This window comes from Zea mays, chromosome 3 (assembly GCF_902167145.1).
Source record: "Zea mays cultivar B73 chromosome 3, Zm-B73-REFERENCE-NAM-5.0, whole genome shotgun sequence".
In the NCBI taxonomy this organism is placed as follows: Eukaryota; Viridiplantae; Streptophyta; class Magnoliopsida; order Poales; family Poaceae; genus Zea; species Zea mays.
Genome location: NC_050098.1, coordinates 84762321 through 84787191, shown reverse-complemented (window position 1 = coordinate 84787191; position 24871 = coordinate 84762321). Strand labels below are relative to the sequence as shown.

At 51.6% G+C, this 24871-nt stretch overlaps 2 protein-coding genes across 2 annotated transcripts; both read right to left on the bottom strand.

The window, feature by feature from the left end:
* Positions 1-12423: 12423 nt before the first annotated feature.
* On the bottom strand, positions 12424-15910 carry LOC109945244 (uncharacterized). The gene is made up of 3 exons (XM_020551090.1): positions 15520-15910; positions 14633-14635; positions 12424-12557 (listed from the first exon to the last, which is right to left on the bottom strand). The coding sequence occupies exons 1-3, from the start codon at positions 15908-15910 to the stop codon at positions 12424-12426; spliced, it is 528 nt and encodes a 175-aa protein (XP_020406679.1).
* Positions 15911-20371: 4461 nt separating this feature from the next.
* LOC109945243 (uncharacterized) lies at positions 20372-23750 on the bottom strand. The gene is made up of 3 exons (XM_020551089.1): positions 23360-23750; positions 22473-22475; positions 20372-20505 (listed from the first exon to the last, which is right to left on the bottom strand). Exons 1-3 carry the CDS (start codon positions 23748-23750, stop codon positions 20372-20374), a joined length of 528 nt encoding a protein of 175 aa, XP_020406678.1.
* Positions 23751-24871: the final 1121 nt, after the last annotated feature.

The window sequence follows — 24871 nt, the reverse complement described above, 5'->3', positions numbered from 1 at the left end:
GACCGGAGAAGTACGTCACCTGCCCCAGGGTTTCCAGCACCGCGTCGCCAACGACGTCAGGGTCAGGCCGCCACCCGCATCCAGTGGGGTCGGTCAGAACCTGGCAGCCGCAGCGATGCTCCTCCGCGCGATGCCGGAGCCATCAACCACCGAGGGTCGGCGAATCCAGGGAGAGCTCAAGAATCTCCTGGAAAGGGCTGCGTTCCAACGGGCCGAGAGCTCTGCCTCCCGAAGGCAGGGATACCCCTCGGAACCTCATGCCGCGACTTCCCGATTCATGCGGGAAGCCTCGGTCTACACCGGGCGCACGCGCAACACCGCGCCTGCGGCCCCGGGCCACCTCGGCAACGAGCACCATCGTCGCGACCGTCGGGCCCACCTCGACGAAAGGGTGCACCGAGGCTACCACCCCAGGCGTGGGGGACGCTACGACAGCGGGGAGGATCGGAGTCCCTCGCCCGAACCACCCGATCCGCAGGCCTTCAGTCAGGCCATCCGACGGGCGCCGTTCCCGACCCGGTTCCGACCCCCGACTACTATCACAAAGTACTCGGGGGAAACGAGACCGGAACTGTGGCTCGCGGACTACCGTCTGGCCTGCCAACTGGGTGGAACGGACGATGACAACCTCATCATCCGCAACCTCCCCCTGTTCCTCTCCGACACCGCTCGCGCCTGGTTGGAGCACCTGCCTTCGGGGTAGATCTCCAGCTGGGATGACTTGGTCCAAGCTTTCGCCGGCAATTTCCAAGGCACGTACGTGCGCCCCGGGAATTCCTGGGACCTTCGAAGCTGCCGGCAACAGCCGGGAGAGTCTCTCCGGGACTACATCCGGCGATTCTCGAAGCAGCGCACCGAGCTGCCCAACATCACCGACTCGGATGTCATCGGCGCGTTCCTTGCCGGCACCACCTGCCGCGACCTGGTGAGTAAGTCGGGTCGCAAGACCCCCACCAGGGCGAGCGAGCTGACGGACATCGCCACCAAGTTCGCCTCTGGCCAGGAGGCGGTCGAGGCTATCTTCCGAAAGGATAAGCAACCCTAGGGCCGCCCATCGGAAGATGCTCCCGAGGCGTCAACTACGCGCGGCGCCAAGAAGAAAGGCAGGAAGAAGTCGCAAGCGAAACGCGACGCCGCCGACGCGGACCTTGTCGCCGCCGCAGAGTACAAGAACCCTCGGAAGCCCCCCGGAGGTGCTAACCTCTTCGACAAGATGCTCAAGGAGCCGTGCCCCTATCATCAGGGGCCCGTCAAGCACACCCTTGAGGAGTGCGTCATGCTTCGGCGCCACTTCCACAGGGCCGGGCCGCCCGCAGAGGGCGGCAGGGCCCGCGACGACGACAAGAAGGAAGATCACCAAGCAGGAGAGTTCCCCGAGGTCCGCGACTGCTTCATGATCTACGGTGGGCATGTGGCAAATGCCTCGGCTCGGCATCGCAAGCAAGAGCGTCGGGAGGTCTGCTCGGTGAAGGTGGCGGCGCCAGTCTACCTAGACTGGTCCGACAAGCCCATCACCTTCGACCAAGCTGACCACCCCGACCACGTGCCGAGCCCGGGGAAATACCCGCTCGTCGTCGACCCCATCGTCGGCGACGTCAGGCTCACCAAGGTCCTGATGGACGGGGGCAGCTGCCTCAACATCATCTACGCCGAGACCCTCAAGCTCCTGCGCGTCGATCTGTCCTCCGTCCGAGCAGGCGCTGCGCCCTTCCACGGGATCATTCCCGGGAAGCGCGTTCAGCCCCTCGGACGACTCGACCTTCCCGTCTGCTTCGGAACGCCCTCCAACTTCCGAAGGGAGACTTTGACGTTCGAGGTGGTCGGGTTCCGAGGAACCTACCACGCGGTACTGGGGAGGCCATGCTACGCGAAGTTCATGGCCGTCCCCAACTACACCTACCTGAAGCTCAAGATGCCGGGCCCCAACGGGGTCATCACCGTCGGCCCCACGTACAAACACGCGTTCGAATGCGACGTGGAGTGCGTGGAGTACGCCAAGGCCCTCGCCGAGTCCGAGGCCCTCATCGCCAACCTCGAAAGCCTCTCCAAAGAGGTGCCAGACGTGAAGCGTCATGCCGGCAACTTCGAGCCAGCGGAGACGGTTAAGGCCGTCCCTCTCGACCCCAGTGGCGACACCTCCAAGCAGATCCGGATCGGTTCCGGGCTCGACCCCAAATAGGAAGCAGTGCTCGTCGACTTTCTCCGCGCAAACACCGACGTCTTTGCGTGGAGTCCCTCGGACATGCCCGGCATACCTAGGGATGTCGCAGAGCACTCGCTGGATATTCGGGCCGGAGCCCGACCCGTCAGGCAGCCTCTGCGCCGATTCGACGAGGAGAAGCGCAGAGTGATAGGCGAGGAGATCCACAAGCTAATGGCAGCAGGGTTCATCAAAGAGGTATTCCATCCCGAATGGCTTGCCAACCCTGTGCTTGTGAGAAAGAAAGGGGGGAAATGGCGGATGTGTGTAGACTACACTGGTCTCAACAAAGCATGTCCGAAGGTTCCCTACCCTCTGCCTCGCATCGATCAAATTGTGGATTCCACTGCTGGGTGCGAAACCCTGTCCTTCCTCGATGCCTACTCAGGGTATCACCAAATCTGGATGAAAGAGTCTGACCAGCTCGCGACTTCTTTCATCACGCCCTTCGGCATGTACTGCTATGTCACCATGCCGTTCGGTTTGAGGAATGCGGGCGCGACGTACCAGCGGTGCATGAACCATGTGTTCGGCGAACACATCGGTCGCACAGTCGAGGCCTACGTCGATGACATCGTAGTCAAGACAAGGAAGGCTTCCGACCTCCTCTCCGACCTTGAAGTGACATTCCGATGTCTCAAGGCGAAAGGCGTCAAGCTCAATCCCGAGAAGTGTGTCTTCGGGGTGCCCCGAGGCATGCTCTTGGGGTTCATCGTCTCCGAACGAGGCATCGAAGCCAACCCGGAGAAGATCGCAGCCATCACCAGCATGGGGCCCATCAAGGACTTAAAAGGCGTACAGAGGGTCATGGGATGCCTCGCGGCCCTGAGCCGTTTCATCTCACGCCTCGGCGAAAGAGGTCTACCTCTGTACCGCCTCTTAAGGAAGACCGAGTGCTTCGCTTGGACCCCTGAGGCTGAGGAAGCTCTCGGGAACCTGAAGGCGCTCCTCACAAAGGCGCCTATCTTGGTGCCTCCAGCTGCCGGAGAAGCCCTCTTGGTCTACGTCGCCGCGACCACTCAGGTGGTTAGCGCCGCGATTGTGGTCGAGAGGCAAGTAGAGGGGCATGCATTGCCCGTTCAGAGGCTAGTTTACTTCGTCAGCAAGGTACTGTCCAACACCAAGATCCGCTACCCACAAGTTCAGAAGCTGCTGTATGCGGTGATTCTGACACGGCGAAAGTTGCGACACTACTTTGAGTCTCATCCGGTAACTGTGGTGTCATCCTTCCCCCTGGGGGAGATCATCCAGTGCCGAGAGGCCTCGGGCAGGATCGCAAAACGGGCGGTGGAAATCATGGGCGAGACAATCTCGTTCGCCCCTCGGAAGGCCATCAAGTCCCAGGTATTGGCGGACTTCGTAGCCGAATGGGTCGACACCCAGCTGCCGACGGCTTCGATCCAACCGGAGCTCTGGACCATGTTTTTCGACGGGTCGCTGATGAAGATGGGAGCCGGCGCGGGCCTGCTCTTCATCTCGCCCCTCGGGAAACACCTACGCTACGTGCTACGCCTCTATTTCCCGGCGTCCAACAATGTGGCTGAGTACGAGGCTCTAGTCAACGGGTTGCGGATCGCCATCGAGCTAGGGGTCAGACGCCTCGACGCCCGCGGTGACTCGCAGCTCGTCATCGACCAAGTCATGAAGAACTCCCACTGCCGCGACCCGAAGATGGAGGCCTACTGCGATGAGGTTCGGCGCCTGGAAGACAAGTTCTACGGGCTCGAGCTTAACCACATCGCTCGGCGCTACAACGAGACTGCGGACGAGCTGGCAAAAATAGCCTCGGGGCGAACGACGGTTCCCCCGGACGTCTTCTCCCAGGATCTGCATCAACCCTCCGTCAAGATCGACGACACGCCCGAACCCGAGGCACCCTCGGTCCAGCCCGAGGTACCCTCGGCTCAGCCCGAGGCACCCTCAGTTCGGCCCGAGGCGCCCTCGGTTCAGCCCGAGGTACCCTCGACCCCCGAGGGCGAGACGCTGCACGTCGAGTAGGAGCAGAGCGGGGCCACGCCTGATCAAAATTGGCAGACCCCGTACCTGCAATATCTCCGCCAAGGAGAGCTACCCCTCGACCAAGCCGAGGCTCGGCGGGTGGCGCGACGCGCCAAGTCGTTCGTCTTGCTGGGCGATGAGAAGGAGCTCTACCACCACAGCCCCTCGGGCATCCTCCAGCGATGCATCTCCATCGCCGAAGGTCAGGAACTCCTGCAAGAGATACACTCGGGGGCTTGCGGCCATCATGCAGCGCCTCGAGCCCTTGTCGGGAATGCTTTCCGGCAAGGCTTCTACTGGCCAACGGTGGAGGCTGACGCCACTAGAATTGTCCGCACCTGCGAAGGGTGCCAATTCTATGCGAAGCAGACACACCTGCCCGCTCAGGCTCTGCAGACGATACCCATCACCTGGCCCTTTGCTGTATGGGGTCTGGACCTCATCGGTCCCTTGCAGAAGGCGCCCGGGGGCTACACGCACCTGCTGGTCACCGTCGACAAATTCTCCAAGTGGATCGAGGTCCGACCTCTGAACAGCATCAGGTCCGAGCAGGCGGTGGCGTTCTTCACCAACATCATCCATCGCTTCGGGGTCCCAAACTCCATCATTACCGACAACGGCACCCAGTTCACCGGCAGAAAATTCTTGGATTTTTGTGAGGATCACCACATCCGGGTGGACTGGGCCGCCGTGGCCCATCCCATGTCGAATGGGCAAGTAGAACGTGCCAACGGCATGATTCTACAAGGGCTCAAGCCTCGGATTTACAACGACCTCAACAAGTTCGGCAAGTGATGGATGAAGGAACTCCCCTCGGTGGTCTGGAGCCTGAGGACAACACCGAGCCGAGCCACGGGTTTCACGCCGTTCTTCCTGGTCTACGGGGCCGAGGCTGTCTTGCCCACTGACCTGGAATACGGCTCCCCGAGGACGAGAGCCTACAACGATCAAAGCAACCAAGTTAGTCAAGAAGACTCGCTGGACCAGCTGGAAGAGGCTCGGGACAAGGCCTTACTACACTCGACACGGTACCAGCAGTCCCTGCGACGCTACCACGCCCGAGGGGTCCGGCCCCGAGACCTCCAGGTGGGCGACCTGGTGCTTCGGCTGTGGCAAGACGCCCGAGGGAGGCACAAGCTCACGCCCCCCTAGGAGGGGCCATTCGTCATCGCCAAAGTTCTGAAGCCCGGAACGTACAAGCTGGCCAACAGTCAAGGCGAGGTCTACGGCAACGCTTGGAACATCCAACAGCTACGTCGCTTTTACCCTTAAGATGTTTTCAAGTTGTTCATATACCTCGCACCCACGCGAAGTTTAGTCATCAAGGAAGGGTCGGCCTCGCCTCGGCAAAGCCCGACCCTCCCTCGGGGGCTAAAAGGGGGGGGACCCCCTCTGCGTCGAAATTTTCCTCAAAAAAAAGATCTCTTTCAGCAGAATATCTTTCGTGCTTTTTGACTACTTCGAAAAGCGGATCCTGAAAACGACGGAGTACACGTAAGCAGCCAAGGCTGACCGAGCCGAGGGACTCCTACGCCTCCGGGATACAGATACCTCACTCATCACCTTCTGCGATAAGTAACTCGCGTTCGAATAAAGTGATTCCGCGGACCGAACAAGTCTTTACGTTCGGAAGCTCTTCTGCCGAAGCGATCCTTCGAGCCTTCTCGACTGAGTCGGTGACAGGGCCTCATGGACGGGTGAAAGTACGCGTAAGCGGCAAGGCCGACCGAGCCGAGGGACTCCCACGCCTCCGGGATACGGATACCTCACTCATCACCTTCCGCGAGAAGCAACTCTCGCTCGCACAAACATCCCTGTTACCGACAAAAAAGTCCAGATACTCAAAATAAGAGGAAAAGAGACACAACTTTACAACGCAGCGAGGGTGTGTGTTCTGGCCTCAGCGGCCGCAGAAGGCACACGCTACAAGACAATCTGATCCTGCAGGCTCGGGTCTTCACGCTGGAAGGGGGCTGTAGCACCCTCGGCATCGACGACACCTTCAGCGAGGTCCGACCCAGCCTCGGACGGTGACGCGGTCCAGGGACTTCTCCGGGAATCCGGCCCGAGCAGGCGGCTCGGCCGGTTACCCCTGGGGCCTCGGCCAACCCTCTTCCAAGGGCGCCAGCCCGATCCGAGGCCTCGGCTGATCGACTCCGGCATCGGCCCCGCTGACGGACAACCCGGTTAGGCTCCGGCCAACCAGGTTTTCATTTTCAAGCCAACTCCGCCTCTGTTCGTGCTGCTATCGCTACCCCTGGCCTCGGCTCGTCGAAGAGCGGCCAAGGGGTCTCTTTAACTAAGCTAGAGGAGCCTCAGACAACAAGGCCGATCGAGCCGAGGGATTCCTACGCCTCCGGGATACGGATACCTCACTCGTCACCTTGACACGGGGCGACTCATGCTTGGTGAAGCGGTTCAGATAATCAACAGGCGAGTCTTAGTGCTCGAAAATGAGGAAAAAACACGGCTCCGTGCCAAAATTACATACATGTTCAGGCCTCGACAACCACAATGAACAAAAACATTGGCATTCAAAGTGCCCTTACAAACGGAACTCTGGTTCCGTCCCCGCGGGTATGAGCAACCTCGAGCCTGCGGGGCGACGAATATCGGGAGGCTCGCCAGCGACCTCTGCAGCAGCAGCCATGGTCCCGGGTGGATGCGGCCATCGGAGGGCTCTCGTTCGCGGTCCCGCTCAAGGGACGCGAACCAGCTATTAGAGCCAAAAAGCGGGCCGCTCCCAAGCGCACCGGCAGATCCTCGCTGCCATCCTCGCCGCGAATGCGAGGGAGAGGGCAGAATGTTGCATCCTAGCTGGGCAGCAACAGTACGCCTTCCCCGGCATGGCTGGAGGACGTCTCCGTCGCAGCGCGGGAAGACAATTGCCACCACCAGAAGCTGGAAGAAGAGGTGGTCCACCGACCCGCGCAGGAGGTAGAGCCCCGGCTCGCCTCGCTCCCCGCCCCAGCGAGGATGACGAACACCCCCGATGCTGAGGGTGGGATCACAGCCCGGCTTGCCTCTCCCCATCCAGGAGCTGGAGGTCACCGTCTTGGGTGACCACCAGCGGAGGGAAGCAACCTGGCTGTGTGATGAAAATCCTTGAAGCCGAACGATGGCTGAAAGGTACCAACTCCCGCGGAGTTGCATTCCTCCAACGATGAGGCGAAAAGACGGTGGGTTCCCCCCATCCGGGGGCTTGGAAGGTGAAAAGACGCGATGCATAAGGTGGGGAGAAGACATGGTCGCCTTCCGAAAAGGGTCGCCCTCCTTTTAAAGGCAACTCTCCCTACGTGCGCCCCCAAACGTCACGGGCCGAGTCTTCTCCAACACGCTCCAAGGCCCTCCCCTGCGGCGCGGGGGCTGGGTCCCGCATGTCATGCAAACCGGCTCAGAGTAGAAGAAGCCAAACCGCCGCGCGTGGTGCACACAACCGCCCAGCGGTTACAAGAGACCCCCCACTTCTGCCCAGACCAACGGGCGGAAGGGGCGGGCAGCCATGCAGGCGGCATGCAACCGCGCCAGGTGGACGCGCTTCCCCGACTCCTGACGCGCCAGCGTGGAGGCCCAGGCCCACGCGTCACGCGACCAGCGCGCCGGATGTTGCATGCAAGCAACTGCACCGCCACTTGCGCCACCACCGCGCCTCTTCGGTTGCGGAACCAATACCGCGACTCGAGGCGGCCCAGCGCACGACCCAGCAGCGCCAGCCTGGCGCGACGGTCAATGCAGCCGAAAGTGGGCCGGCAGTAATGACGGTGGCAGGCGGGCGAGAGCAGCGGTCACGTCGTCGGCCAGGCTCACGTCCCATCCAGGGGCAGCAAGAGAGCCTCCTCTCACGGCGTGAAGACGACGCGCCCGTGATCCGTCCCTCGAATGGCTCGCGCACGCGCAACGGCCGCCCTGCCAACCACTCGCCCCGTCGCATTAACTCCGCGGCAGGACAGGCGGCGCTTCTGGCAGGAGAAGCGGGCGACGCTTCGCCTTCGCCGTAATAACCGCGCCAAAAAAGGTACGCCACGTCGTTCGATTTCGTATCCTTTTCCTTTTTCCTCTTTCTCTATCTCTTGCAACAGGGACCGGGAAAGGGGGATACCCCGAAAAGGATCCTTCCCTGTGAAGGAACCGGGCTCCGAGCCCCCGCCTACTGATCAGAGGTTCGAAGGCTGGCCCCCCGAGGGGTTCAACAGCCGCCTCAGATCGCGTGGGCCCTACACCCACTACTGGTCAGAGGTTCGAAGGCCGGCCCCCCGAAGGGCTCCACGGCCGCCTCAGGCTACTCGGGCTCCGCGCCCATTACTGATCAGGGGTTCGAAGGCTGGTTCCCGAAGGGTTCACAGTCGCCTCAGACGCCGAGCGAGGGATGACCAGGGGTACGTTCGATACATAACCAAGGCTCGGGCTGCGCTACCGAGGTACCCTAGGACATTTCCGAGACCAGCGGGAGCGATCTTGTAACGGAATCCCATCGGAGGGAGGCATCGAGCCCTCGGACCCCGTCGCCAGGGGACCGGGTCCGGCAGATCACCCGCAGGTACTTTTGGGCGTGCCTCTAGGCCCCTAGCCGACCCCCAACGAACGGGGCACGGACGTCCACTCAGATTACTCGCTTGCAGCTCACCGGAGACACCATGTTCGGTGCCCATCGAGGGTAACATGGCGCTCTCCCCCCCTCCTCCTTGCGGAAAGGCGACGTAGGGGCGTATGTAAAAAAGCTGAGTCTGTCCCTGATCGTCCTCTCGCCCTGTGCGGAGGCTCGGGGGCTGCTCTCGCAAAACCGACTCCGGCCGAACCGTTGACAGCGTCAACATACCAGCCCGAGAACTTGGGCCCCGACCGTGCACCCGGGCTATGGCCAGTTCGCATGAGGGAACAACCAGACCAGCCGAAGCATTACGCAAGGCATTAAGACCTTGGAGGAGTGAAACCACTCCTCCGAGGCCTCGGGGGCTACACCCGGCGGGTGCGCTCGCGCGCACCCACCGGAACAAAATGCAACCGAGAAAGGCTGGTCCCCTTGCAAAAAAGTGCGACGAAAGCCTCCAAGCGAGTGCTAACACTCCCTTCGAGGCTCGGGGGCTACTGTCGGGGACCATAATTAGGGGTACCCTCAAGATGCCTAATTCTCAGCTGGTAACCCCCATCAGCATAAAGCTGCAGAGGCCTGATGGGTGCGATTAAGTCAGGGATCAGTCCATACGAGCGACTCAATCACGCCTCGCCCGAGCCTAGCCTCGGACAAGGGCAGCCGACCCCGAGGGATTTCCGTCTCGCCCGAGGCCCCCCTCCAACGGCGGACACGTCGCCGGCTCGACCGAGGCCTTGCCTTCGCTAAGAAGCAACCCTGACTAAATCGCCGCGCCGACCGACCGAGTCGCAGGAGCATTTAACGCAAAGGTGGCCTGACACCTTTATCCTGACGCGCGCCCCCCGGCAGAGCCGCAGTGACCGCCGTCACTTCGCCGCTCCACTGACCGGTCTGACAGAAGGACAGCGCCGCCTACGCCACTCCGACTGCAGTGCCACTTGACAGAGTGGGACTGACAGGCAGTCAGGCCCTGCCAAAGGCGCCATAGGAAACTCCGCTCCACCCGACCCAGGGCTCGGACTCGGGCTAAGCCCCGGAAGACGGCGAACTCCGCTCCGCCCGACCCAGGGCTCGGACTCGGGCTAGGCCCCGGAAGACGGCGAACTCCGCTCCGCCCGACCCAGGGCTCGGACTCGGGCTAAGCCCCGGAAGACGGCGAACTCCGCTCCGCCCGACCCATGGCTCGGACTCGGGCTAAGCCCCGGAAGACGGCGAACTCCGCTCCGCCCGACCCAGGGCTCGGACTCGGGCTCAGCCACAGAAGACGACGAACTCCGCTTCGCCCAACCCCAGGGCTCGGACTCCGCCCTGGCCTCTGCCGAACGACCTCCGCCTCGCCCGACCCAGGGGCTCGGGCTCGGCCTCGGCCATGGAAGACAGACTCGACCTCGGCTTCGGAGGAGCCTCCACGTCGCCCGACCTAGGGCGCAGGACAACCACGTCAACAGGAAGCGCCATCATCACCCTACCCCGATCCGACTCGGGCCGCAGAGAACAAGACCGGTGTCCCATCTGGCTAGCTCCGCCAGATAGGCAATGATGGCGCCCCGCAAGCCCTGTGACGACGGCGACTCTCAGCTCTCTTACGGAAGCAGGAGGACGTCAGCAAGGACCCAACCGCTCCGACAGCTGTCCCTCCGCCAGGCTCCGTTGCTCCTCCGACAGCCACGACATCACACCAGCTGGGTGCCAAGATCTCTCCGGCTGCCACATTGGCATGTACTTAGGGCGCTACCTCTCCCCCGCTAGACACATAGCACTCTGCTACACCCCCATTGTACACCTGGATCCTCTCCTTACGCCTATAAAAGGAAGGACCAGGGCCTTCTTAGAGAAGGTTGGCCGTGCGGGGACGAGGACGAGACTGGCGCTCTCTTGGGGCCGCTCGCTTCCCTCACCCGCGTGGACGCTTGTAACCCCTACTGCAAGCGCACCCGACCTGGGCGCGGGACGAACACGAAGGCCGCGGGATTTCCACCTCTCTCACGCCCGTCTCCGGCCACCTCGCTTCCCCCCTTCGCGCTCGCCCACGCGCTCGACCCATCTGGGCTGGGGCACGCGGCACATTCACTCGTCGGCTTAGGGACCCCCCGGTCTCGAAACACCGACACATAGTGTGATGGGAAGTGTTGCTGGGACGGGCAAGGATTCATGTAATCCTCCTCAAAAGACTCATGCGCGGACTGTCCGGATACGTACCCGGACCGTCCGTGGTTATATGTGTGGCGGAACCGCCCGAATTATTCCAACTTAAGTGCCTAAGTCCCGTCTTAGAGGCTAGACCACACTTAAATAGGAATAAACCGTCAGTCCCTCGGATCTAGTCTGATAAAGCCACTTAACCAGGATCGAATACCACTAGCTCACTCGAAGGTGAGGCACAGAGAAACACAATAAAGCATAATACCACAAATTTAATAAGTATCAATAGTGATTACATTATCGGAGTTTCAGAAATAATAACCATAAATTTCATTGCAGCGGAATAACTAACGGAGAAGAACCGAGTAACATGGCGAAGCCTGGCCACGCTACTCCTCCTGGTCCTCTCCTGCGGAAGCAGTAACCCACTCGACCATCTATCCCGGTGGCAGGGATGAAGGCCAAGTCACAGCATCAACCAATCAACCTAAGAAGTACCTACAAAAATTATGCCACAAGCAAGGCTGAGTATACTAATACTCAGCTAGACTTACCCGGTGTGAGGAATCTACTCCTCTACCTCTAGACATGCAGCTGTTTGGCTGAGGGGTTTGGTTTGCCAAAAGCACTAGCTGAGTCTAAAATCAAGTTTTAGCTTTTCAAGTTTTAGTATGATCCTTTTAAACTAAGTGAGTACCTAACTACTCATACATGATATCAAACATTTTTAGCAATCAACATCTCTTTCCAGTCACCTCATTTCCACTTATTACTCAATGTAGCAGCATGGATCAAGCAGTCTCATTAGCTGCGAGAAGCAGACGATTCGAATCGAGTTTTTAAACCTTGCAAGGTAAACCTAAACACACGACATGTAGGGGCACTCTGTCCCCACACACATCAACCGTCCCCATCGATTCCCTGGCAACAGAAAGGGGCTCACCGCCTTGGCGTACAATGCCTCACTGATCCCGACTGCCGTCGTGCAGTGACCGCACTTGTACCCACCATAACCGGAATGGGAGACCACGTGTCAGGTCGCGTGAGGAGGGCAATCTGCGGGCAGGTTCACTCAGGTACTAGGCTTACCGATTTACCATATTTCTCGGTATGTGTTTAGTACGTTCAAACGCTTGACACACGGTAGCACACCTTAATCCTTATTCAAATTTTTATCCCGTGGACAACCAATCCCCATGGATTGTTGTCCACAAACCAGCACCATTATGATAGAAAGTGGATACAACCAATTTCCTGACCTCGCGCGAGTGCTAGAAAAATCACTCGACTTCTACCGAGATCCTACTTAAAAAAGCAGCTACTCGACCTAGCATACTAGTATTCATCTCAACAGGATTCCTGAGATCATGCAACTAGGGTTTCAAACAACTCCTACACTTAAGTGCACATTCAATCCTACAATCAATAAGTGCAGTAAAATAGTATAAATAACAGGTTATGCATAAACCAGGGCTTGCCTTTAATTTAACACTTAGATAGTGTTTGCTGGGGGAGGGTACTCGCTTGGCGAGCATCCACTGGTTATGTCCATCCTTCCTTGGGTCATCCACCGACTGCATCTTGTGGGTGGCACCACATCACTTGCACGATCGTCATCTCTCGGTCCTAAATGAGATGCAAGATGCATATGTATGAATATAATGAAAGTAACACAAGATATACAAAGACACAGCGGCGAACCAAACATTAAATGAGAAGACACCGCAAACAACCATACGCTAGCATTAGTTATCTACATGTTATCGACGTCCAACATTAACACCTTTAAAAAGACCACAACATTTTATTTATTTACGCAACACAACTATGACATTACAGGTACGCGCATTTTATTCGTTTGGATACGGCTTTTCATTAGTTCTCCTATTGATCGCGCACAAGCATCACCGACAACACAATTTCACTAGAGGACATAAGCGTCAATGTCTAAGGAACTCTTATATCGCTATCACTAGACAAAGGAACATATAAAACATGACACACATGTCATCTCTAGCTTAGCCATGGCAAGTCTACATTACTTAAGAGCAAACCAAACATTTTTAGCGAGAAGGGTGAAATAAACAATCAAAAGCGCACTAGCAGAATTTTTGGACAGCAATACAGCAGTTGCTAGTTTTAATCATAACTCTTCAAATATTAATCCAAAAATAGCCAACTAAGACTTTCTGGAAAGCTTAAAAAGTGAACTACAACTTTGGTATTTTTACCTCCACAGGATTCAGCTGTTAGCAAGGTCAAAAAGTGCAATTACAGCAGCACTGTCCAGATTTGGACAGATTCTGACTTGCAACTTCAAAAATTCACAACTGAAGATTCAGGCATCCAAACAAGGTGATCCTAGACTTTCTGGAAAGGTAATAAAATTGTCTACATATCATTTATAAACATCTTAAGGTGATTCAATATTTAACTAAGGATAAAATACACTAGAAGGCTTTGCTGTCTAGAATTGGACAGATTCAGTCTTCAGAGTTTTAAACATCCTTAACTTAATCTTCAAATCACCAAAAATAGTGATCCAAGACTTTTTGGAAAGCTTAGAAAAAGCCCTACATAACTTTTATAATCACCAAGAAGTGATTACAGTTTTAATCAAATCAAATATTACAGTTTTCGAAATCTGTTCTGACAGAGGACAGAACACAGCAATCAGTTTGTAAATTTCATAACTCTTAAACCGTCAGGCCTTTAGTTATGAAATTTTAACACAAGCAAGATTAGAAAAGCATCTACAACTTTCTTATAATCTACAAGGACTGATTCAAAAATTAACTTAAGCAAACAGTACAATCTCTGAAATCTGTACAGAAATTGGACAGATTCAGTTACTGAATTTGTAAAAAGCATAACTCCTAAACTGTCAGTCCTATGGCTGTCAAATTTTAACACAAGTAAGATAATAAAGTTATCTACCACTTTTCTATAGTACATATCTACAGAAAACACCATTTAGTTCATCAAACATACAACACAACTAAAACAGTGCGTGCAGTCCAAAACAGCCATTACTAAATTTCAGCTTCTATATAATTCAAGAATTGTCATGGTTTAGAGACTTGAGTTATTCTAACACTTTACCATTTGTTAGAGTTAAATTAACCGAATGAGCACTAACCAGTAGACTTACAAATTTTATCCGTGTCATTATAAGCACTAGAAGTACCATATTTAATTAACAACGCATTCTCCCCGATAATCGATATCGAAGTGAGGTTGACACCATAATTTGCATTTTAACTTAGACCTCACATGAGCACTAATACTTTTCATCCGCGACCACAACCATACGTATTTAGACTACAACAAGCAAATCATCGTGACCACGAGCTTAACTAAAGTCATCTAACAAGTTGGTTAACTAGTATAACACTTAGCAAGGTATTTTTAGACTTCGCAACTCAAAAACATAGGTGGGAGAAGGTTAATTAGTTTTTCTTAACCATTTCTCAACTTAAACTGGACAACGCACAAGTCACTTAAAACACCATATTTTAGGAGACCTCACATGTCGAGCATCAATTTATAACCTAAGTGACTCAACCTCTATCATGCTGGACAGCTACCACATCACTCGATTTATCTATTTGGAACACCGCCTGCCTAGCGTACTACTAGTATCCCGCATTTTGGCTTGACTTATAAACATAGAGGAGGCGATGACTACTTCGGCATGTCACCACCTCTCTATTTAAGCAAAGACAATTCCCACCTACAACGACTGAACATTTATGTCGAGCACACTTTATTTTACCCTGTCTCGCATACAACCATGTTGTGGCGTGCACTCGAGGCTCTTCGGTTCAACTTAACGAAATCACTACTACAACGCAATTCGACATACACATTTGACAATATCGTGCTTAGACAAACCCACACTTCCAATCTACTTATCGCAGCCAACCACACCACGTGACCACTGCATTCTTATAACCAATTTTAGCACAATTATCTATGGCAACACTTAGCAACTAGATGAGTGAAACACCAACTGATTATTCGTACATCCGCCTTTAAAACACTAATCATATGTGACATAATTTTATATTTTCAACCCACTCTAACCTACACCATGATGAATACATAAAATATATTTACATAGACTAACTCATTAGTCGACTGCGGAAATCACCAAACATGCTTTACGTTTTATTAGATTTACCACGACTAACACACTGCTTTATGACGAAGTATTTTAACAAACGACTAATACCATCCACGAACCATCCTCGTGACACATAAATGAATCATCGCAGCCACCTATATTCAAACACCAATACACACCACATCGACCAAAACGTATTTAGACAAACTACAAATCGCACACAGCAAACAACTTCTTGTTCTCCAACCGTAAATGCGAACCTACTAATGCGTATAACCAAAACATTTTACACACATCCACACATATACGTGCACTGCATGACATCAACCAAATCATACGTATGGTAAACTATAAATCAATCAACCTGAATGGGATCGGATTTGAGTTGTGCATGCATGTGGTTCACCCGACCGGTCTTGTATCGAACACGCGTGCGCGACGAATGGCATTGATGGCTAGCACGGGTTTCGACGGCGTCACGGATGGGGCTGCGCAAAAACAGCAAACACCCGGCGAGCGTCGACGACGTGCTGTCCACTGGCTTCACAAAACAGCGAGCCGACAGAGCACGGAGACGTCGGGGCTGCTGCGCCAATGGGGAAACAGAGGGGCTGCGCGTTGACGGACAAGGGGCAGCGACAACAAGTGTGCAGCCACCCGAGGTCGACGAACGGGGAGGCATTTTTGTCGAGCAAGGTGAGTGCGAGGGATGTAGGTAGCAGCACCTAGAACCAACGACGGCGTGCTGCGAGAAAGGGCAACGACGATGTGGCTGCGCAATATATCGAGCAGGTGGGATGCGGCAGGGATTGCTTGTTGTTGCAAGGAGCTGCGGAGCGTGGTTGCTGCACATACCATCTAACAGGTAGCACACGACTTCTGCCGCAGATCCTGACCATGGGGAAGGCACGACAAGAGAGGGAAGGCGCAGGCATGGGGATGCCCGGCCTGCTGCAGTGGAGAAGCTGGAAGGGGCACCAGCTTCGTCCACGGAAGGGCGGCGCTGCCATGCTGCGCTCCGGTCAGCAGCTTTGCGCGCGGGCAGAGAATGTCGCGGACAAGGGGAGAGCAGGGGGCAAGGGAAAAATGGAGCAGCGATCAAGTGGAGCAGCCGTTCCTGACATAGGAGCTCGGCCTAGAGGAAGGAGCCGAGGGGGAGAAGGGAGGCCGGCCATGGGAGGGGAAGGAGCCGTGCTCCCTGCTGCAGCCGTGGGAAGCAGGGCTCCCTGCCCTGGCGTGCGTGCAGGAGGAAGAGGAGCAGGGGCGCCGCGTTTGGAACCTGCGCCAAGGGGAGAAAGGCTGGAAAAAATCTGGGCGCCATGGGTGGAGGAAGCTCCCTGCGCTGGCTGCTGCTGCCGTGAGCAGCGAGGAAGAAGGCAGGGAGTATGGCTGGTGGCGGCTAGGGAAAAATGGAGGGTGGGAGTGCAAAATTGCCAATTTGCAAGGGAGAGAGGTGCTATTTATAGAAGGGGCACTAGGGTTAGGGTTTTAAATGGGCCCAATTGGGCTGGGTTGGGCTGGCCCAAACACGAAATCGGGCTGCGCTAAACATTTTTCGGAATAAATGTTCCCGCGGAATTTGTCTGTACACAGAATAGAGCGAAATAGATTTCGGCGAACGGACGATTGAGCAATTAATTCGGCCGAGAGTCTAATTAGATTTCGCTTGAAAATAATTCCCTACGCGTAAATCGAAAATAAACCGTCCTGAGATTTGATCTGTTTTGGATTTTTAGTCGGAGAAAACGAATCGTGATATATAAAAATCGTTGCCGATGTTGATTTTGAAATCAGATTGGATACAGAGATGCTAAGCTGAGTCGAGTAAGATTTGATCAGAGGACGACATATTGATTATTTCGTTTGTGAGTATGGACTCGGATTAAAATAGTTGGACATCCATCGAGCATCGAGAAATTGGATTCGGACACAGCGCGACCAGCAACTGTCGAGCGTTTGATTAATATGAGCTTTAGACGAGATTTATAAATCGAGATTGAATATCGAGATTGCATTCGTGCCGAGGATAAAATTTTTAGCAGGCTCCAAAAATTGGCCTTCTGAGACTGAGTAACTCCGAATTCGGTGAAACGTGAATGAATAATCTGGATAATCAGAGACATACGCGAGCAAGAAAGAGAAATTTTTACTGACCATCCGAGATTAGGATTAATCTCCCGTCATACACGAAACTGACACCTGGGGTGTCACAGCCTTCCCCCCTTAAAAAGAATCTCGTCCCGAGATTCGAATGAGGATCTTTAAGGGTGGAGAAGCATGTAACTCCCAGGCTGAAGATAGGTGCAAATTCATGAGGTGGGATTTGACAAGATAATGAAGATAGATTTGGATAGAATATCACGGCATGCTGAGACAAAATGCAGCGATCACTCTGAGAAGATGTTCACAAAAGATAGCACATCAGTATAGTCTCGTAATGGATCACAACTATTAACCGCGATACCAGCGCGTGCCGAGCAGCTCAACCATGTGTGCACCATAGTAGGCTCTCGGTTTCGTCGCGGCACCATCAGTCGTTAGTCATAACACCATTACCAAACGCAACCAATGAGAAATCCACATAGCACAGATAGATGGAGCCCATGAGAGTATGGCTCAGAATATGTGACTAAAGTTGAAGCAAAGATTGTTGGCAAAAGAGCATCAGATGAGAATTTTTATTTAACTCAGAGAACCATTTTATGATCAACATAGAGATTATCAGATCAGATATTAGCACGAGATTTGATATGAGGATGAACCGACCATGAGATCAAAATAGATTGTTGAGCTTTTAGAGACATGAGAGAACCAAGGACAACAATGAAATCCATTGAACTAAATGGATACACTGATTAGAGATAAGTTGATAAAATGACGTCATGATCCTTGGAGAAAGAGTATGAGAATAATTAGAATGAGAGATTTAGGCAAGATCAACATTTGATACTTGAGAACGGGTTATAGCAGATAACCAGCTAACGGGGCATAGTCGATAGGGGATCCCGAGATTCGGATGATAAAGCCAACATGATTCATAAGAAAAAGGATTACCAGATCCAGGCAAAAGGAGAGGTAGGCAAACAGGATCAGCCAGGATGATTAACAGAAATGCTATGAAGTTTTAGGAGCAAGGATTTATGGAAAGAAACATGGCCTTGATAGGGTTTGCGCAACTAGACACCAACTATAATTTTTTTGACACAACAAGTGCACAAGGAAGTTTTAGTTTGGCTAGCGGTTAAGCTATGGGGGTCTAAAAGTTGTGCAGGTTTAACTTCAAAGGTAAAACACTCAAGGGGGCTAGAAACACCAAAACAAGCACGTGATTTGATTTTTTTTTGAGTTTCACTCGGGAACCACTAGATTATTTGGGGAAGGGGGGTCTTCTTTTATGAACAGAACAAGCAACAAATGTTTTTTTTGCAAAAAGGGTTGAACATTTACAATACCACCAAGATAGCAAGGCAAGAGAAACACATAACACTACCTAACAAGACTTACCAATCTGACACGAGGTAAGGCATTTCTAACATAGCAGTACATCACATTACTCACCAGTTCTTTTCATTGGAATAAGGGTGAGAGAAGCATGTTGATGCACAAAAGACAATTATAATGCGACAATCATGATGCATGCTCATTCTAGTCGTCTTCTCAGACCTAACTAATTTTTTCCGGTGCTTCTACAGCATCCTTATTAATAGTAGTAGTAGCCTTTATGGCCTATATAAATAGCCACCTAGCTACCCATCTATTTCCTAAGGCTTCACGTCCTAGGTCTAGCCTGATCGTCCTGACATCTATCCAACATTTGTTTCTAAGCAAATTTTACTTTAGAAAAGGTTGGTAATCATGACTTATTGACTACTCTGTAATGGTATTCGCTCCGATACCAGCTGTGGCGGAACCGCCCGAATTATTCCAACTTAAGTGCCTAAGTCCCGCCTTAGAGGCTAGACCACACTTAAATAGGAATAAACCGCCAGTCCCTCGGATATAGTCCGATAAAGCCACTTAACCAGGATCGAATACCACTAGCTCACTCGAAGGTGAGGCACAGAGAAACACAATAAAGCATAATACCACAAATTTAATAAGTATCAATAGTGATTACATTATCGGAGTTTCAGAAAATAATAACCATAAATTTTATTGCAGCGGAATAACTAACGGAGAAGAACCGAGTAACATGGCGAAGCCTGGCCACGCTACTCCTCCTGGTCCTCTCCTGCGGAAGCAGTAACCCACTCGACCATCTATCCCGGTGGCAGGGATGAAGGCCAAGTCACAGCATCAACCAATCAACCTAAGAAGTACCTGCAAAAATTATGCCACAAGCAAGGCTGAGTATACTAATACTCAGCTAGACTTACCCGGTGTGAGGAGTCTACTCCTCTACCTCTAGACATGCAGCTGTTTGGCTGAGGGGTTTGGTTTGCCAAAAGCACTAGCTGAGTCTAAAATCAAGTTTTAGCTTTTCAAGTTTTAGTATGATCCTTTTAAACTAAGTGAGTACCTAACTACTCATACATGATATCAAACATTTTTAGCAATCAACATCTGTTTCCAGTCACCTCATTTCCACTTATTACTCAATGTAGCAGCATGGATCAAGCAGTCTCATTAGCTGCGAGAAGCAGACGATTCGAATCGAGTTTTTAAACCTTGCAAGGTAAACCTAAACACACGACATGTAGGGGCACTCCGTCCCCACACACATCAATCGTCCCCATCGATTCCCTGGCAACAGAAAGGGGCTCACCGCCTTGGCGTACAATGCCTCACTGATCCCGACTGCCGTCGTGCAGTGACCGCACTTGTACCCACCATAACCGGAATGGGAGACCACGTCTTAGGTCGCGTGAGGAGGGCAATCTGCGGGCAGGTTCACTCAGGTACTAGGCTTACCGATTTACCATATTTCTCGGTATGTGTTTAGTACGTTCAAACGCTTGACACACGGTACCACACCTTAATCCTTATTCAAATTTTTATCCCGTGGACAACCAATCCCCATGGATTGTTGTCCACAAACCAGCACCATTATGATAGAAAGTGGATACAACCAATTTCCTGACCTCGCGCGAGTGCTAGAAAAATCACTCGACTTCTACCGAGATCCTACTTAAAAAAGCAGCTACTCGACCTAGCATACTAGTATTCATCTCAACAGGATTCCTGAGATCATGCAACTAGGGTTTCAAACAACTCCTACACTTAAGTGCACATTCAATCCTACAATCAATAAGTGCAGTAAAATAGTATAAATAACAGGTTATGCATAAACCGGGGCTTGCCTTTAATTTAACACTTAGATAGTGTTTGCTGGGGGAGGGTACTCGCTTGGCGAGCATCCACTGGTTATGTCCATCCTTCCTTGGGTCATCCACCAACTGCATCTTGTGGGTGGCACCACATCACTTGCACGATCGTCATCACTCGGTCCTAAATGAGATGCAAGATGCATATGTATGAATATAATGAAAGTAACACAAGATATACAAAGACACAGCGGCGAACCAAACATTAAATGAGAAGACACCGCAAACAACCATACGCTAGCATTAGTTATCTACACGTTATCGACGTCCAACATTAACACCTTTAAAAAGACCACAACATTTTATTTATTTACGCAACACAACTATGACATTACAGGTACGCGCATTTTATTTGTTTGGATACGGCTTTTCATTAGTTCTCCTATTGATCGCGCACAAGCATCACCGACAACACAATTTCACTAGAGGACATAAGCGTCAATGTCTAAGGAGCTCCTATATCGCTATCACTAGACAAAGGAACATATAAAACATGACACACATGTCATCTCTAGCTTAGCCATGGCAAGTCTACATTACTTAAGAGCAAACCAAACATTTTTAGCGAGAAGGGGGAAATAAACAATCAAAAGCGCACTAGCAGAATTTTTGGACAGCAATACAGCAGTTGCTAGTTTTAATCATAACTCTTCAAATATTAATTCAAAAATAGCCAACTAAGACTTTCTGGAAAGCTCAAAAAGTGAACTATAACTTTTGTATTTTTACCTCCACAGGATTCAGCTGTTAGCAAGGTCAAAAAGTGCAATTACAGCAGCACTGTCCAGATTTGGACAGATTCTGACTTGCAACTTCAAAAATTCACAACTGAAGATTCAGGCATCCAAACAAGGTGATCCTAGACTTTCTGGAAAGTTAATAAAATTGTCTACATATCATTTATAAACATCTTAAGGTGATTCAATATTTAACTAAGGATAAAATACACTAGAAGGCTTTGTTGTCCAGAATTGGACAGATTCAGTCTTCAGAGTTTTAAACATCCTTAACTTAATCTTCAGATCACCAAAAATAGTGATCCAAGACTTTTTGGAAATCTTAGAAAAAGCCCTACATAACTTTTATAATCACCAAGAAGTGATTACAGTTTTAATCAAATCAAATATTACAGTTTTCGAAATCTGTTCTGACAGAGGACAGAACACAGCAATCAGTTTGTAAATTTCATAACTCTTAAACCGTCAGGCCTGAAATCTGTACAGAAATTGGACAGATTCAGTTACTGAATTTGTAAAAAGCATAACTCCTAAACTGTCAGTCCTATGGCTGTCAAATTTTAACACAAGTAAGATAATAAAGTTATCTACCACTTTTCTACAGTACATATCTACAGAAAACACCATTTAGTTCATCAAACATACAGCACAACTAAAACAGTGCGTGCAGTCCAAAACAGCCATTACTAAATTTCAGCTTCTATATAATTCAAGAATTGTCATGGTTTAGAGACTTGAGTTATTCTAACACTTTACCATTTGTTAGAGTTAAATTAACCGAATGAGCACTGACCAGTAGACTTACAAATTTTATCCGTGTCATTATGAGCACTAGAAGTACCATATTTAATTAACAACGCATTCTCCCCGATAATCGATATCGAAGTGAGGTTGACACCATAATTTGCATTTTAACTTAGACCTCACATGAGCACTAATACTTTTCATCCGCGACCACAACCATACGTATTTAGACTACAACAAGCAAATCATCGTGACCACGAGCTTAACTAAAGTCATCTAACAAGTTGGTTAACTAGTATAACACTTAGCAAGGTATTTTAGACTTCGCAACTCAAAAACATAGGTGGGAGAAGGTTAATTAGTTTTTCTTAACCATTTCTCAACTTAAACTGGACAACGCACAAGTCACTTAAAACACCATATTTTAGGAGACCTCACATGTCGAGCATCAATTTATAACCTAAGTGACTCAACCTCTATCATGCTGGACAGCTACCACATCACTCGATTTATCTATTTGGAACACCGCCTGCCTAGCGTACTACTAGTATCCCGCATTTTGGCTTGACTTATAAACATAGAGGAGGCGATGACTACTTCGGCATGTCACCACCTCTCTATTTAAGCAAAGACAATTCCCACCTACAACGACTGAACATTTATGTCGAGCACACTTTATTTTACCCTGTCTCGCATACAACCATGTTGTGGCGTGCACTCGAGGCTCTTCGGTTCAACTTAACGAAATCACTACTACAACGCAATTCGACATACACATTTGACAATATCGTGCTCAGACAAACCCACACTTCCAATCTACTTATCGCAGCCAACCACACCACGTGACCACTGCAGTCTTATAACCAATTTTAGCACAATTATCTATGGCAACACTTAGCAACTAGACGAGTGAAACACCAACTGATTATTCGTACATCCGCCTTTAAAACACTAATCATATGTGACATAATTTTATATTTTCAACCCACTCTAACCTACACCATGATGAATACATAAAATATATTTACATAGACTAACTCATTAGCCGACTGCGGAAATCACCAAACATGCTTTACGTTTTATTAGATTTACCACGACTAACACACTGCTTTATGGCGAAGTATTTTAACAAACGACTAATACCATCCACGAACCATCCTCGTGACACATAAATGAATCATCGCAGCCACCTATATTCAAACACCAATACACACCACATCGACCAAAACGTATTTAGACAAACTACAAATCGCACACAGCAAACAACTTCTTGTTCTCCAACCGTAAATGCGAACCTACTAATGCGTATAACCAAAACATTTTACACACATCCACACATATACGTGCACTGCATGACATCAACCAAATCATACGTATGGTAAACTATAAATCAATCAACCTGAATGGGATCGGATTTGAGTTGTGCATGCATGTGGTTCACCCGACCGGTCTTGTATCGAACACGCGTGCGCGACGAATGGCATTGACGGCTAGCACGGGTTTCGACGGCGTCGCGGATGGGGCTGCGCAAAAACAGCAAACACCCGGCGAGCGTCGACGACGTGCTGTCCACTGGCTTCACTAAACAGCGAGCCGACAGAGCGCGGAGACGTCGGGGTTGCTGCGCTAATGGGGAAACAGAGGGGCTGCGTGTTGACGGACAAGGGGCAGCGACAATAAGTGTGCAGCCACCCGAGGTCGACGAACGGGGAGGCATTTTTGTCGAGCAAGGTGAGTGCGAGGGATGTAGGTAGCAGCACCTAGAACCAACGACGGCGTGCTGCGAGAAAGGGCAACGACGATGTGGCTGCGCAATATATCGAGCAGGTGGCATGCGGCAGGGATTGCTTGCTGTTGCAAGGAGCTGCGGAGCGTGGTTGCTGCACATACCATCTAACTGGTAGCACACGACTTCTGCCGCAGATCCTGACCATGGGGAAGGCACGACAAGAGAGGGAAGGCGCAGGCATGGGGATGCCCGGCCTGCTGCAGTGGAGAAGCTGGAAGGGGCACCAGCTTCGTCCACGGAAGGGCGGTGCTGCCATGCTGCGCTCCGGTCAGCAGCTTTGCGCGCGGGCAGAGAATGTCGCGGACAAGGGGAGAGCAGGGGGCGAGGGAAAAATGGAGCAGCGATCAAGTGGAGCAGCCGTTCCTGACATAGGAGCTCGGCCTAGAGGAAGGAGCCGAGGGGGAGAAGGGAGGCCGGCCATGGGAGGGGAAGGAGCCGTGCTCCCTGCTGCAGCCGTGGGAAGCAGGGCTCCCTGCCCTGGCGTGCGTGCAGGAGGAAGAGGAGCAGGGGCGCCGCGTTTGGAACCTGCGCCAAGGGGAGAAAGGCTGGAAAAAATCTGGGCGCCATGGGTGGAGGAAGCTCCCTGCGCTGGCTGCTGCTGCCGTGAGCAGCGAGGAAGAAGGCAGGGAGTATGGCTGGTGGCGGCTAGGGAAAAATGGAGGGTGGGAGTGCAAAATTGCCAATTTGCAAGGGAGAGAGGTGCTATTTATAGAAGGGGCACTAGGGTTAGGGTTTTAAATGGGCCCAATTGGGCTGGGTTGGGCTGGCCCAAACACGAAATCGGGCTGCGCTAAACATTTTCCGGAATAAATGTTCCCGCGGAATTCGTCTGTACACAGAATAGAGCGAAATAGATTTCGGCGAACGGACGATTGAGCAATTAATTCGGCTGAGAGTCTAATTAGATTTCGCTTGAAAATAATTCCCTACGCGTAAATCGAAAATAAACCGTCCTGAGATTTGATCAGTTTTGGATTTTTAGTCGGAGAAAACGAATCGTGATATATAAAAATCGTTGCCGATGTTGATTTTGAAATCGGATTGGATACAGAGATGCTAAGCTGAGTCGAGTAAGATTTGATCAGAGGACAACATATTGATTATTTCGTTTGTGAGTATGGACTCGGATTAAAATAGTTGGACATCGATCGAGCATCGAGAAATTGGATTCGGACACAGCGCGACCAGCAACTGTCGAGCGTTTGATTAATATGAGCTTT

Coding starts and splice junctions, on each gene's coding strand:
- LOC109945243 (XM_020551089.1), bottom strand. CDS start 23,750: ATGTGCAGCAACCACGCTCCGCAGCTCCTTGCAACAGCAAGCAATCCC.
- LOC109945244 (XM_020551090.1), bottom strand. CDS start 15,910: ATGTGCAGCAACCACGCTCCGCAGCTCCTTGCAACAACAAGCAATCCC.